The sequence below is a fragment of the Panulirus ornatus genome, chromosome 20 (genome assembly GCF_036320965.1).
Source record: "Panulirus ornatus isolate Po-2019 chromosome 20, ASM3632096v1, whole genome shotgun sequence".
NCBI classification, from domain to species: Eukaryota; Metazoa; Arthropoda; class Malacostraca; order Decapoda; family Palinuridae; genus Panulirus; species Panulirus ornatus.
In genome coordinates, this window is record NC_092243.1 from 42972943 (window position 1) to 42989863 (window position 16921).

Genomic DNA, 16921 nt, shown 5'->3' on the forward strand with positions numbered 1-16921 from the left:
TTGTGCATCAAAACCACTAACACACTCATTCAGCTGCTCCCAAAACACTTGCCTCTCACGATCTTTCTTCTCATGCCCAGGTGCATATGCACCAATATTCACCCGTCTCTCTCCATCAACTTTCAGTTTTACCCATATCAATCTAGAATTTACTTTCTTACACTGTATCACATACTCCCACCACTCATGTTTCAGGAGTAGTGCTACTCCTTCCCTTGCTCTTGTCCTCTCACTAACCCCTGACTTTACTCCCAAGACATTCCCAAACCACTCTTCCCCTTTACCCTTGAGCTTCGTTTCACTTAGAGCCAAAACATCAAGGTTCCTTTCCTGAAACATACTACCTATCTCTCCTTTTTTCTCATCTTGGTTACATCCACACACATTTAGACACCCCAATCTGAGCCTTCGAGGAGGATGAGCACTCCCTGCGTGACTCCTTCTTCTGTCTCCCCTTTTAGAAAGTTAGAATACAAGGACGGGAGGGTTTCTAGCCCCCCGCTCCCGTCCCCTTTAGTCACCTTCTACGACATGTGAGGAATCAGTGGAATGTATTCTTTCTCCCCTATCCTCCTATGTATATATATATGTATATCTTTCTTTCTTTCTTTCAAACTATTCGCCATTTCCCACATTAGCAAGGTAGCGTTAAGAACAGAGGACTAGGCCTCTGAGGGAATATCCTCACCTGGCCCCTTCTCTGTTCCTTCTTTTGGAAAATTAAAAAAAAAATAAGAGGGGAGGATTTCCAGTCCCCCACTCCCTTCCCTTTTAGTCGTCTTCTACAACACGCAGGGAATATGTGGGAAGTATTCTTTCTCCCCTATCCCCAGGGATGATATATATATATATATATATATATATATATATATATATATATATATATATATATATATATATATGCTTGTGGCATGAGAAGAGTGGGAGGTGGGCTGCTTAGAAAGGGTAGTGAGTGGTGGGATGAAGAAGTAAGAGTATTAGTGAAAGAGAAGAGAGAGGCATTTGGACGATTTTTGCAGGGAAAAAATGCAATTGAGAAGTATAAAAGAAAGAGACAGGAGGTCAAGAGAAAGGTGCGAGAGGTGAAAAACAGGGCAAATGAGAGTTGGGGTGAGAGACTATCAGTAAATTTTAGGGAGAATAAAAAGATGTTCTGGAGGGAGGTAAATAGGGTGCGTAAGACAAGGGAGCAAATGGGAACTTCAGTGAAGGGCATAAATGGGGAGGTGATAACAAGTAGTGGTGATGTGAGAAGGAGATGGAATGAGTATTTTGAAGGTTTGTTGAATGTGTCTGATGACAGAGTGGCAGATATAGGGTGTTTGGGTCGAGGTGGTGTGCAAAGTGAGAGGGTTAGGGAAAATGATTTGGTAAACAGAGAAGAGGTAGTAAAAGCTTTGCGGAAGATGAAAGCCGGCAAGGCAGCAGGTTTGGATGGTATTGCAGTGGAATTTATTAAAAAAGGGGGTGACTGTGTTGTTGACTGGTTGGTAAGGTTATTTAATGTGTGTATGACTCATGGTGAGGTGCCTGAGGATTGGCGGAATGCGTGCATAGTGCCATTGTACAAAGGCAAAGGGGATAAGAGTGAGTGCTCAAATTACAGAGGTATAAGTTTGTTGAGTATTCCTGGTAAATTATATGGGAGGGTATTGATTGAGAGGGTGAAGGCATGTACAGAGCATCAGATTGGGGAAGAGCAGTGTGGTTTCAGAAGTGGTAGAGGATGTGTGGATCAGGTGTTTGCTTTGAAGAATGTATGTGAGAAATACTTAGAAAAGCAAATGGATTTGTATGTAGCATTTATGGATCTGGAGAAGGCATATGATAGAGTTGATAGAGATGCTCTGTGGAAGGTATTAAGAATATATGGTGTGGGAGGCAAGTTGTTAGAAGCAGTGAGAAGTTTTTATCGACGATGTAAGGCATGTGTACGTGTAGGAAGAGAGGAAAGTGATTGGTTCTCAGTGAATGTAGGTTTGCGGCAGGGGTGTGTGATGTCTCCATGTTTGTTTAATTTGTTTATGGATGGGGTTGTTAGGGAGGTAAATGCAAGAGTCTTGGAAAGAGGGGCAAGTATGAAGTCTGTTGGGGATGAGAGAGCTTGGGAAGTGAGTCAGTTGTTGTTCGCTGATGATACAGCGCTGGTGGCTGATTCATGTGAGAAACTGCAGAAGCTGGTGACTGAGTTTGGTAAAGTGTGTGGAAGAAGAAAGTTAAGAGTAAATGTGAATAAGAGCAAGGTTATTAGGTACAGTAGGGTTGAGGGTCAAGTCAATTGGGAGGTGAGTTTGAATGGAGAAAAACTGGAGGAAGTGAAGTGTTTTAGATATCTGGGAGTGGATCTGGCAGCGGATGGAACCATGGAAGCGGAAGTGGATCATAGGGTGGGGGAGGGGGCGAAAATCCTGGGGGCCTTGAAGAATGTGTGGAAGTCGAGAACATTATCTCGGAAAGCAAAAATGGGTATGTTTGAAGGAATAGTGGTTCCAACAATGTTGTATGGTTGCGAGGCGTGGGCTATGGATAGAGTTGTGCGCAGGAGGATGGATGTGCTGGAAATGAGATGTTTGAGGACAATGTGTGGTGTGAGGTGGTTTGATCGAGTGAGTAACGTAAGGGTAAGAGAGATGTGTGGAAATAAAAAGAGCGTGGTTGAGAGAGCAGAAGAGGGTGTTTTGAAGTGGTTTGGGCACATGGAGAGATGAGTGAGGAAAGATTGACCAAGAGGATATATGTGTCGGAGGTGGAGGGAACGAGGAGAAGAGGGAGACCAAATTGGAGGTGGAAAGATGGAGTGAAAAAGATTTTGTGTGATCGGGGCCTGAACATGCAGGAGGGTGAAAGGAGGGCAAGGAATAGAGTGAATTGGAGCGATGTGGTATACCGGGGTTGACGTGCTGTCAGTGGATTGAAGCAGGGCATGTGAAGCGTCTGGGGTAAACCATGGAAAGCTGTGTAGGTATGTATATTTGCGTGTGTGGACGTATGTATATACATGTGTATGGGGGGGGTTGGGCCATTTCTTTCGTCTGTTTCCTTGCGCTACCTCGCAAACGCGGGAGACAGCGACAAAGTATAATAAAATAATAAAAAAAATAAATATATATATATATATATATATATATATATATATATATATATATATATATATATATATATATATATATACTTTTTTTTTTTTGCCGCTGTCTCCCGCGTTTGCGAGGTAGCGCAAGGAAACAGACGAAAGAAATGGCCCAACCCACCCCCATACTCATGTATATACATACACGTCCACACACGCAAATATACATACCTACACAGCTTTCCATGGTTTACCCCAGACGCTTCACATGCCCTGATTCAATCCACTGACAGCATGTCAACCCCGGTATACCACATCGATCCAATTCACTCTATTCCTTGCCCTCCTTTCACCCTCCTGCATGTTCAGGCCCCGATCACACAAAATCTTTTTCACTCCATCTTTCCACCTCCAATTTGGTCTCCCACTTCTCGTTCCCTCCACCTCTGACACATATATCCTCTTGGTCAATCTTTCCTCACTCATTCTCTCCATGTGCACAAACCATACAACATTGTTGGAACCACTATTCCTTCAAACATACCCATTGTTGCTTTCTGAGATAATGTTCTCGACTTCCACACATTCTTCAAGGCTCCCAGGATTTTCGCCCCCTCCCCCACCCTATGATCCACTTCCGCTTCCATGGTTCCATCCGCTGCCAGATCCACTCCCAGATATCTAAAACACTTTACTTCCTCCAGTTTTTCTCCATTCAAACTTACCTCCCAGTTGACTTGACCCTCAACCCTACTGTACCTAATAACCTTGCTCTTATTCACATTTATTCTTAACTTTCTTCTTTCACACACTTTACCAAACTCATCACCAGCTTCTGCAGTTTCTCACATGAATCAGCCACCAGCGCTGTATCATCAGCGAACAACTACTGACTCACTTCCCAAGGTCTCTCATCCACAACAGACTTCATACTTGCCCCTCTTTCCAAAACTCTTGCATTCACCTCCCTAACAACCCCATCCATAAACAAATTAAACAACCATGGAGACATCACACACCCCTGTCGCAAACCTACATTCACTGAGAACCAATCACTTTCCTCTCTTCCTACACGTACACATGCCTTACATCCTCGATAGAAACTTTTCACTGCTTCTAACAACTTGCCTCCCACACCAGCCCCCTGCTCCCTCCCCTTTTAGTTGTTTTCTACGACACGCAGGGAATATGTAAGAAGTATTCTTTCTCCCCTATCCCCAGGGATTTTTTGTATATATACATATATAGTGTCCATGGGACTTCATTTTTTTGACTTCATTCAGTTTTTCACCATTTTATGTTACTTTAGAGAAATAGATTTTAATTACATCCTAAAGAATTGTCATCTCAGAGCTAGTGACCAAGATGATTTTTCTGTCTACTGATGCTGACTAATATATTGTCGATAAATTTTGAATTCCTAGCATCTGCCACAGAGGTGCCACATAATATGTTGTCAATTCATTAATCACCCATACATTGTGTTTTTGTACACCAACACAAAGATGTGTCATTAGTTCATATATCACTTACATTCATTGTTCTTGTACACCCACAAAGTGTTGTCACAATTACTCTCTGTGTATTTAATGACTGTTTTTCAATGTTTACCAAGATAATAGAGGGTAGAGTACTACAATATTACTTACCAGCATCATGCAAATTAACCCTCATAATATGATATTGTTGATTTGAATTGATTCGTATGTACTAAGTTTTTTGGCCACGGTTATTCACATGGTAAGGAGAGCTGAAAAGAAGAGAGAGACAGCAGTTATCGTGAAATAGATGATAATCTTAGATTTAATCTACGTATGGTGAAAGTTAAGCAGTCGATATCATTTATCTAGATTTTCAGACTGCATTTGATAAGGTTCCACATCAAAAGTTACTGGTGAAAGTAGTCACAGGGTATTGAAAGGGTTGTACTTAAGTGGATAGGATATTGATCAACTAGCCATAAATAAAGAATTGTGATTAATGGTCAAGCCCCTCAGCAATTATATGTAAGAAGAGGTGTGCCACAGGGATCAGTCTTGGAACTGATTCTCTTCCATATATATCTTAATGATATTGATAATGGTCTGTATTGTAACATATCAGAATTAGCAAAAGATACTAAGCTGGGAAATATATCTCCAAGTGAAGAGCATCTGCAGTTTCAAACTGACATAGAAAAATTGATCGACTGGGCTTATGGATGACAAATAAATTTTGATATCGATAAGAGCAAAGTTTTACATATCGGTAGTAAAAATGAAAAGGTAAGCTACTGTATGAAATATGTTGAACTACAAAAGTTAGATGAAAAGATTTGGGTGTAGTAATCTCTTTTGACGTAAATCCAAGTAAGCAATGCTTAGAAGCAAATGAGTGAACAACATTCTTGGATCTATAGGCAGGGCTTTCAAATTTAAGTCTAGGGAAATCATCCTTAGTCTTTTCAGTTCACTGGTGTATCTATCTTGAATACTGTGTTCAGTTTAGGCAAGCTACATGAATAATGACAGACATTCTATGAGAGCTGACTAAACACCTTGAATCTGTTTAGCTCAAAAAGAGATGATGATGTTTGTAAGAAGATGGCAGAACAAGTCAGATAGTCCTGTTTTGATGATAAAGAGGGACCAGCAACCCTAACAAAGAGGGTTTGAGATGGTTTCAGGCACCACTTTAATGTTCCTCTGAGAAGGTAGTTCCACCCAGGACAGCTGTTGTCAACAGCCTACCACACAATTGTTGCTCTACGGGGAGGGGACAGGATATTCCTCGAGTTAGCTGGGTTGTTGGGAGAGAGGCCAGTACGCTATCACCTGAGCCCTCCCTTTCGCTAGCAGCAGAGTCATGCAAGAAAGGGGCATGGTAGATATTGGGATGACAGACAGTATCCTAGCAGAGGAAAGTAAGGAGATATGTCGAAGAGAGGACCCAGGAAGGCATGAGGGGATGGAGCATGCAAGGAGGAGGGTGTATTTGGACATGGCAGCTTGGAGATTCTCTCTCTAGTGATTACCCCCAGAGAAGTTTCCAGGGAATGAAGGTGTTGGAGATCATGATTTTTTCTATGATTATACAACCACAGGACCCCCTTCATGGGGCCCTTTTGTTGCTTTAAGGTTGTATTCCATGCAAGAAGCAGGAAATGATGGACTGCTTTGGAGTGAGAAGGCCTTCAAGGAGACTGTATTCCTTTCCATCCAATGCAGTAACCATGAGACAACCTCAGTGAAGGTTTCATCTCACTTGTAATGTAACCATATGTAGGTGGAGTCCAGGAACACCTATCAGAGATATAGATATATCGGCATGTTTACTTATTTACACTTGTACAATTATTTTTATGATTATTTCCAGTTTGTTCATGCTCCTCAGGCATAGAGCCTCTGATGGATGATGCAGCAACACCAGATCATCATTATACATAATGCAATGTATCATGGTCCTTATCTGTCACTAGTGTAATCTTAAACTTGAGTAACCTATATACATGTTAAGGAGGTAGGAAGACAATACACTGTCTTCTTTGACATCTGGAGATACTCCAGAATTAAATGCAATTGATATGTTCTGATGTTACTCAGAACAGGAGGAAAATGAAATATTCGGTTGGCAGTATTCTTCTGGTCAACATAATTTTCCTATGGATTAATCTCCCTTAGGTCTACCTGGAGAGTGCACAGCATGAGGAGGTGGTGGAGTCCTACTCATACTCCACCTCAGCCCTTGTGAGCCACATGGGAGGATTCATGGGCCTGCTTCTTGGAGCCTCCATCCTTTCTTTCCTCCAGATTATTGAATATTTCTTCCACAAGGTTGGACATATTCTGTGCTGGATCCTGATGCTGTGTATTCCACGTAAATTAGAAAAAGTAAACAGTGTGTCATGGTAGAACATATCAGGTGTATACAACAGAGTTCAGCAGGATCTTTTTATTCTGCTACCCTGGTTGTGTCTTGGTAAACATAGCTGGACCTCTTTAGTGTAGTGGTTAGCATTGTTGACTGACACATTTATTGGCCACCCAGGGTTCGAATTCTGGGCATAGCAGCGAGTCTGCAGTTAAACCAGCTGTTCATCTTCCTCTAGGGGTTGGTTGATAAAATGATTACCTGGCTTAGGGTAGTGTGTATGTTTATATATATTTAGCATTAATGAGATGGCCTTGATTAGGGCTTTCAGTTGCCCTTTCCATCTCAGCCAAAAAAAAGATATATATATATATATATATATATATATATATATATATTTTTTTTTTTTTTTTTTTTTTTTTGCTTTGTCGCTGTCTCCCGCGTTTGCGAGGTAGCGCAAGGAAACAGACGAAAGAAATGGCCCAACCCACCCCCATACACATGTATATACATACGTCCACACACGCAAATACACATACCTACACAGCTTTCCATGGTTTACCCCAGACACTTCACATGCCTTGATTCAATCCACTGACAGCACGTCAACCCCGGTATACCACATCGCTCCAATTCACTCTATTCCTTGCCCTCCTTTCACCCTCCTGCATGTTCAGGCCCCGATCACACAAAATCTTTTTCACTCCATCTTTCCACCTCCAATTTGGTCTCCCTCTTCTCCTCGTTCCCTCCACCTCCGACACATATATCCTCTTGGTCAATCTTTCCTCACCCATTCTCTCCATGTGCCCGAACCATTTCAAAACACCCTCTTCTGCTCTCTCAACCACGCTCTTTTTATTTCCACACATCTCTCTTACCCTTACGTTACTTACTCGATCAAACCACCTCACACCACACATTGTCCTCAAACATCTCATTTCCAGCACATCTATCCTCCTGCGCACAACTCTATCCATAGCCCACGCCTCGCAACCATACAACATTGTTGGAACCACTATTCCTTCAAACATACCCATTTTTGCTTTCCGAGATAATGTTCTCGGCTTCCACACATTCTTCAAGGCTCCCAGAATTTTCGCCCCCTCCCCCACCCTATGATCCACTTCCGCTTCCATGGTTCCATCCGCTGCCAGATCCACTCCCAGATATCTAAAACACTTCACTTCCTCCAGTTTTTCTCCATTCAAACTCACCTCCCAATTGACTTGACCCTCAACCCTACTGTACCCAATAACCTTGCTCTTATTCACATTTACTCTTAACTTTCTTCTTTCACACACTTTACCAAACTCAGTCACCAGCTTCTGCAGTTTCTCACATGAATCAGCCACCAGCGCTGTATCATCAGCGAACAACGACATATATATATGTTTGGATGGTATTGCAGTGGAATTTATTAAAAAAGGGGGTGACTGTATTGTTGACTGGTTGGTAAGGTTATTTAATGTATGTATGACTCATGGTGAGGTGCCTGAGGATTGGCGGAATGCGTGCATAGTGCCATTGTACAAAGGCAAAGGGGATAAGAGTGAGTGCTCAAATTACAGAGGTATAAGTTTGTTGAGTATTCCTGGTAAATTATATGGGAGGGTATTGATTGAGAGGGTGAAGGCATGTACAGAGCATCAGATTGGGGAAGAGCAGTGTGGTTTCAGAAGTGGTAGAGGATGTGTGGATCAGGTGTTTGCTTTGAAGAATGTATGTGAGAAATACTTAGAAAAGCAAATGGATTTGTATGTAGCATTTATGGATCTGGAGAAGGCATATGATAGAGTTGATAGAGATGCTCTGTGGAAGGTATTAAGAATATATGGTGTGGGAGGAAAGTTGTTAGAAGCAGTGAAAAGTTTTTATCGAGGATGTAAGGCATGTGTACGTGTAGGAAGAGAGGAAAGTGATTGGTTCTCAGTGAATGTAGGTTTGCGGCAGGGGTGTGTGATGTCTCCATGGTTGTTTAATTTGTTTATGGATGGGGTTGTTAGGGAGGTAAATGCAAGAGTTTTGGAAAGAGGGGCAAGTATGAAGTCTATTGGGGATGAGAGAGCTTGGAAGTGAGTCAGTTGTTGTTCGCTGATGATACAGCGCTGGTGGCTGATTCATGTGAGAAACTGCAGAAGCTGGTGACTGAGTTTGGAAAAGTGTGTGGAAGAAGAAAGTTAAGAGTAAATGTGAATAAGAGCAAGGTTATTAGGTACAGTAGGGTTGAGGGTCAAGTCAATTGGGAGGTGAGTTTGAATGGAGAAAAACTGGAGGAAGTGAAGTGTTTTAGATATCTGGGAGTGGATCTGGCAGCGGATGGAACCATGGAAGCGGAAGTGGATCATAGGGTGGGGGAGGGGGCGAAAATCCTGGGGCCTTGAAGAATGTGTGGAAGTCGAGAACATTATCTCGGAAAGCAAAAATGGGTATGTTTGAAGGATAGTGTTCACTCCATTTTCCACCTAATGGTTCCTCTTCGCTGATGATCCTGGAAATGATATTTTGGTCAATTGTTCTCACCGTTTTCATGTGAGAACCATATAAAAGACCTCTGCTGAAATAAAGAGCTTTTGAAACCAACAGGTGCTTATTGAAGTGTTTACATGATAAACACTGAACACAATTGACCCAAGAGATATCATTTCGGCACATTGGATCGGACAACTCATCAGAGCACGGAGACCAATTGAATTGTTGGAAAGTATGCATGAAAAACATTTTTGTTCCCGAGATAATGCAGGCTTGCAAATGCATGGCAAGAATTGATGAATTGGACGATGTCGTATACCATGGGGTTCATCCGCTGCGTCCACTCAGTATTAAAACATTCATCATCCAGTTTGGTCCATTCAAACTGTAGTAATTTGCTTGCTACGCTATGTACTATACATTGTTTTTCGAGATTTAGCATCTTTTTTTCTTCACTTTCTTCCGCTTCTGCATTTTCTCACAGAATCAGGCACCAGTGCTAGTATAATAAACAATATATATATATATATATATATATATATATATATATATATATATATATGTTATATATGTTATATAGAATATGTTGCAGGAGTCATGGAAGAAACTGTGTCAAAATCAGTGGTGTAATTTTTCAGGAGTGATTTTGTCTTTTTTTTTGCCTTTACATAGTTTTCATAATTTCATTGACTTCTTTGTGAACCATCTATTATTTGTCCATACTTTGCTTTAAAGAATTATTTGATGATTAGGAAATAAAGTATGAATTTTTTATTTTTTTTTAAGTGAAGAAGATAGAATGACATCTGTGTAAATTCAGGGATCATTCACTTGCCAATGTGTGTTAAGGAAAGAGAAATCAGTATACAGACATTACATACCAAGATAATATTTAACAATATTTCCTAAAGACAGAAAGAAGTATTTTTACCTTGTTGAAGCACACAAGGAGTGGGGAAAAATACAAAAAAAAATCATCAAATTCTTCGCCAAGAAAAAACTCAGGAATTTGTACCATCCTTTCAACCTAATGCCAGTTTGAGATTGTTTCATCCTGTCTTATACACGTGTGCATAAAGAAAATATACTTTTTTGCTTTTTAAATATGTCTTATTTGAGTCAGTTTCTCAAAAATTTAAAAACTTCATTAAACAAGATGCACTGTAGGACTGCCTAATGGTCAAGGTATGCAGAACACAAAACCTAACACTACAGTCTACCACAGAGGTTAACCTCTCACAATAGAAAATGTTAATCTATCTATCAATCAATGTATCTATCTATTTATCTATACCTCTGAAGCCTGTTCCCTCCTGGAACTCCCTCAGCGGGATAGCCACATTAGTAGAGTATTCATTACTTGTGAAGCTCCAGTGCTGCTTCTTAGCCCTTATGCCTAACCCTTAACATGCCACTGGAAGAGGGCAACTCTAGGGCAGTGTTTGCAGAGCCTCCTACTGACTACTATTACCTAATGCTCCTGCTTATTGTTCCTACCAACTAATTTTGCCTAGTGCTTGAACCTAAATGTTCCTACTTACCACATTTATCTATTGCTCCAACCATTTTGTCAAAAGGCAGGGTTAGCTCGTAGTGCTCACCACAGGAATACCTAGAGTTACAGAGAATGAGCTGTATGAGTAAAGTATTCTCAAGTGTTAAATGTGGCAAAGAGAGATTGTTTGTTTGTAGGCAAAATGCCATAAGTCCATGTGTGGGCAGGAGAAAGAAAAGACAGCTATATGGGTCAGAGGAGTGTAATTTGACAACCACGTAGCCATCACTAACCCTTCCAATATCCAGGAGTGTAGTACTGGTAATATGCCTCCCTGGTTATTTGCTATCTACTAACTATTATGTACAAGAAAATGTTAACCGTATGAAAAGAAAAAGGATGATTCAATGATATATCACTCGTTAAATCTCCATACCACCTCAACAAACATGAATATACCATCTCAGACAGTGAGGTGGTCTGTTTTAAATCAGGAACTAATAACAAAGAGAGAAATAATAGTAAGTAGATCAAAGATTACCAAAAGCCAGTGTTTTTCAATTATTTATGGATGGAAGAACCTTGTAAGAAGCTGGTAATATTTTTTGAGACCCTGACCTTTTCCAGTCATTCTTTCCCCCCCTTTTTTTTTAAGCAAATTTTTATAGTTTCATAATATTTTAGCAAGCATTGTCCAACCTTAGGTTAAAAGAGCTTCATTTATAAACCCCTGGGCTTTTGTATTTTCATCATTATTTCAGAATTTTACAGTACTGATGATACTAGTGGAACCCTTGGATTCGAGGGAAATTCAGTTGAAGTGCATTACGTATAGTTAGTAAGAGTGTACTCGCCCTAGCTAACACTGTGCTACCCCATGCTGTGGCAGTGCCACTCCTAGCTAACTATCTGCCACCCTTGCTAATAGTCTGCAACCCTTTACTGTCACTATGCTACACCTTGCTAAGACTGCCACCCCTCACTAACACTCTGTGCCATTCTCGCTAACCTTGTATCACCCCAGCTAACTCTGTGCCAACCTTCACAAAATTGTTCGCAACAAACTCAGTTGTTCTTTAGGTGTCAGCACCTCCCTCTCCTGCCAGGATGGTATCGCCTTCATTACATTAGCTCTCTTCATGAAATACCAGTGACAAATTTACTTACTGAAACAAAGCCTTTGAGAGACAGGCACCAGAATGCTGTTAGGCATCACCAGGCCCTAAAAAGGTTGCTGATGGAAATGAAAGGTTTGTTTCTGTGTGACTAGCTGTATTCTACACTCATTTGTAGGGTTTTGATTAGTACAAAATTAGCAACAGAGACAATTAATGGAATCAGCAGAGTTGACTGAGTAAGAAGTAGTGAAGTATGAGGATCCTGAACAATGGATAGAAAGTCTTTAGAGGACAGTCATTATATGTGAGATGAAAGGGAAGCAACAGAAGCTTCCTGTTGTCTGTTTGAAGAAAGTGCAATAAAAGGAAAGTAATTGTCAGTACATATGATCAACTGCTCAGATTTGAAGGCATCCTGTTATGAAAATAGATGGAGCAAGTCCCTTCAAAGAAAATGGGTGGAATATTCCAGAAAAAGATAAGTATTAAAAGGATGATTAGGGAGAGAAAATTTTAGTGATAAACTAGCTTATAGAAAAATGTAACCCCTCCCCTTTGTTGTCACTCTCACACTAACCCTAGATTTTAATACCTGAGTTATAAAGTAATGAAGTACTACATTAGTACTTAAATAACTTTTTCAAGGATCTTTTTAAAAAGTACAGATTTACCATACTTACCACAGTTTTGCCAACCATAGTTTTGAGTTTACATACTTAGACTAGAATATACCATTTTACCAACCACGGCATCAAGTTTTGAGTATTCATGGTTTTTGATGACACTTTCAAAATTTTATTCATTTATTGGGCAAATGGAAGTGGCTGTGAGCTACTTTCGGCAAAGCCTGTTGGAGCAAAGTTTCTAGGGAGAGGCAGGAGTGTTAACCAGGGGGTGTTCCTAAGGCAAGCATTGAGGTAGCCTTTTGGGTGGCTGGATGCTTTGTAAGAGTATGGAGGCACAGCATCTTAAGAAATGACAAGCATGTATAAGATAAAGAGAAGAGGTAGCAAAAGCTGTGGAAGATGAAATCTGGCAAGGCAGCAGATTTGGATGGAATTGCAGTGGAATTTATTAAAAAATGGTGTGACTGTGTTATTGATTGGTTGGTAAGGATATTCAGTGTATGTTTGGACTATGGAGAAGGGCCTGAGGATTGGTGGATTGCATGCATAGTGCCATTGTACAAAGGCAAAGGGGATAAAGGTGAGTGTCCAAACTACAGAAGCATAAGTTTGTTGAGTATTCCTGGAAAATTGTATGAGAGGGTATTGATTGTGAGGGTGAAGGCATGTACAGAGCATTGGATTAGGGAAGATCATTGTGGTTTCAAAAGTGGTATAGGATGTGTGGATCAGGTGTTTGCTTTGAAAAATGTATGTGAGAAACACTTAGAAAAACAGATGGATTTGTATGTAGCATTTATGGATCTGGAGAAGGCAAATGATAGGGTTGATAGATGCTTTGTGGAAGGTTTCAAGGGTATATGGTGTGGGAGGTAAGTTATTAGAAGCAGTGAAAATTTTTTACCAAATATGTAAGGCATGTGTATGATTATGGAAGAGAGGAGAGTGATTGGTTCCCAGTGAGTGTTGGTTTGTGGTAGGGGTGCATGATGTTCCCATGGTTGTTTAATATGTTTATGGATGGGGTGGTTAGGGAGGTGAATGCAAGAGTTTTAGAGAGAGGGGCAAGTACACAGTCTGTTCTGGATGAGAGGGCTTGGGAAGTGAGTCAGTTGTTGTTCACTGATGATACAGCTCTAGTGGCAGATTGGTATGAAAAACTACAGAGGTTGGTGACTGAGTTTGGAAAAGTGTGCGAAAGGAGAAAGTTGAGAGTAAATGTGAATAAGAGCAAGGTTATTAGGATCATTTGGGTTGAGGGAGAAGTTGATTGGGAGGTAAGTTTGAATGGAGAAAAATTGGAGGAAGGGAAGTGTTTTAAATATCGGGGAGTGGACTTAGCAGTAGAAGGAACCATGGAGGTGGAAATGAGTCACAGGGTGGGGGTGAGAGGAAAGGTTCTGGGAGTGTTGAAGAATGTGTGGAAGGCAAGAGCATTATCATGGAGAGCAAAAATGGCTATGTTTGAAGGAATAGTGGTTCCAACAATGTTATATGGTTGCGAGACATGGGCTATAGATAGGGTTGTATGGAGGAGGGTGGATGTGTTGGAAATGAAATGTTTGAATACAATATGTGGTGTGTGGTGGTTTGATCATGTAAGCAATGAATGGGTAAGAGAGATATGTGGTAATTACAAAGGTGTGGTTGAGAGAGCAGAAGAGGGTGTGTTGAAATGGTTTGGACACATGGAGAGAATGAGTGAGGAAAGAGTGACAAAGAGGATATATGTGTCAGAGGTGGAGGGAAGAAGGAGAAGCAGATCAATTGGAGATGGTAGAATATAGTGAAAAAGCTTTTGAGCAATTGGGGCCTGAACATACAGGAAGGTGAAAGGCGTGCAAGGAATAGAGTGAATTGGAACGATGTGGTATACCGGAGTCGACTTGCTGTCAGTGGACTGAACCAGGGCATGTGAAGCGTCTGAGGTAAACCATGGAAAGTTTTGCAGGGCAGCCAGACAGCTAGAGTCTGAGTGTGAACGAATGTGGCCTTTTTTCCTTTCCTTGTGCTACCTGGCACGGGGGGTGGGGGGGTTTGTTCCCCAACATATACATATATATATTTTTTTTTTTTCTTATACTTTGTTGCTTTCTCTCTCATTAGCGAGGTAGCGCAAGGAAACAGATGAAAGAATGGCCCAACCCACCCACATACACATGTATATACATAACACCATTTTTTTTTTTTTTTTTTTTTTTTTTTTGCTTTGTCGCTGTCTCCCGCGTTTGCAAGGTAGCGCAAGGAAACAGACGAAAGAAATGGCCCAACCCACCCCCATACACATGTATATACATACGTCCACACGCGCAAATACACATACCTACACAGCTTTCCATGGTTTACCCCAGTTGCTTCACATGCCTTGATTCACTCCACTGACAGCACGTCAACCCCGGTATACCACATCGCTCCAATTCACTCTATTCCTTGCCCTCCTTTCACCCTCCTGCATGTTCAGGCCCCGATCACACAAAATCTTTTTCACTCCATCGTTCCACCTCCAATTTGGTCTCCCTCTTCTCCTCGTTCCCTCCACCTCCGACACATATATTGTCTTGGTCAATCTTTCCTCACTCATTCTCTCCATGTGCCCGAACCATTTCAAAACACCCTCTTCTGCTCTCTCAACCACGCTCTTTTTATTTCCACACATCTCTCTTACCCTTACGTTACTTACTCGATCAAACCACCTCACACCACACATTGTCCTCAAACATCTCATTTCCAGCACATCCATCCTCCAGCGCACAACTCTATCCATAGCCCACGCCTCGCAACCATACAACATTGTTGGAACCACTATTCCTTCAAACATACCCATTTTTGCTTTCCGAGATAATGTTCTCGACTTCCACACATTCTTCAAGGCTCCCAACATACACATATATATTTTTTTTTTCTTATACTTTGTTGCTTTCTCTCTCATTAGCGAGGTAGCGCAAGGAAACAGATGAAAGAATGGCCCAACCCACCCACATACACATGTATATACATAAACACCCACACATGCACATATACATACCTATATGTTTCGATGTATACATACATATACATATACAGACATATACACATGTACATATTCATATATGCTGCCTTCATCCATTCCTGCTGCCACCCCGCCACACATGAAATGGCACCCCCTCTCCCCTCGCGTGACAAAAAAGGCTACTCATTCACACTCAGTCTAGCTGTCATGTGTAGTGCATTGAAACCACAGCTCCATTTCCACATCCAGGCCCCACAAAACTTTCCATGGTTTACCCCAGACGCTTCACATGCCCTGGTTCAATCCATTGACAGCACATCGACCCTGGTATACCACATCTTTCCGATTCACTCTATTCCTTGAACTTGAACGCCTTTCACCCTCCTGTATGTTCAGGCCCTGATCGCTCAAAATCTTTTTCACTCCATCCTTCCACCTCCAATTTGGTCTCCCACTTCTTGTTTCCTCCACCTCTGACACATATCCTCTTTGTCAGTCTTTCCTCACTCGTTCTCTCAATGTTTTTTTTTTCTTATACTTTGTTGCTTTCTCTCTCATTAGCGAGGTAGCGCAAGGAAACAGGTGAAAGAATGGCGCAACCCACCCACATACACATGTATATACATAAACACCCACACATGCACATATACATACCTATATGTTTTGATGTATGCATACATATACATATACAGACATATACACATGTACATATTCATACATGCTGCCTTCATCCATTCCTGCTGCCACCCCGCCACACATGAAATGGCACCCCCCTCCCCTCGCGTGACAAAAAAGGCTACTCATTCACACTCAGTCTAGCTGTCATGTGTAGTGCATTGAAACCACAGCTCCATTTCCACATCCAGGCCCCACAAAACTTTCCATGGTTTAACCCAGACGCTTCACATGCCCTGGTTCAATCCATTGACAGCACGTCGACCCTGGTATACCACATCTTTCCAATTCACTCTATTCCTTGAACGCCTGTCACCCTCCTGTATGTTCAGGCCCTGATCGCTCAAAATCTTTTTCACTCCATCCTTCCACCTCCAATTTGGTCTCCCACTTCTTGTTTCCTCCACCTCTGACACATATCCTTTTTGTCAATCTTTCCTCACTCGTTCTCTCAATGTGACCAAACCGTTTCAGTACACCCTCTTCTGCTCTCTCAACCACACCCTTTTTATTACCACTCATCTCTCTACCCATTTATTACTTATTCAATCAAAGCACCTCATGCCACATATTGTTCTCGAAAATCTCATCTCCAACACATCCACCCTCCTCTGCACAACCCTATCTATA

General features: G+C 41.3%; 1 protein-coding gene across 1 annotated transcript in view; it reads left to right on the forward strand.

Moving 5' to 3' along the window:
• The window catches only part of LOC139755743 (acid-sensing ion channel 1C-like), a 33228-nt gene extending 25907 nt beyond the window's left edge, over nt 1-7321 (forward strand). The window contains exon 11 of the mRNA XM_071674374.1: nt 6727-7321. Coding sequence (XP_071530475.1) covers nt 6727-6957 — 231 coding nt within the window. The 3' untranslated portion in view covers nt 6958-7321. The remainder of the gene's footprint in view (nt 1-6726) is intronic.
• The last annotated feature ends 9600 nt before the right edge of the window (nt 7322-16921 follow it).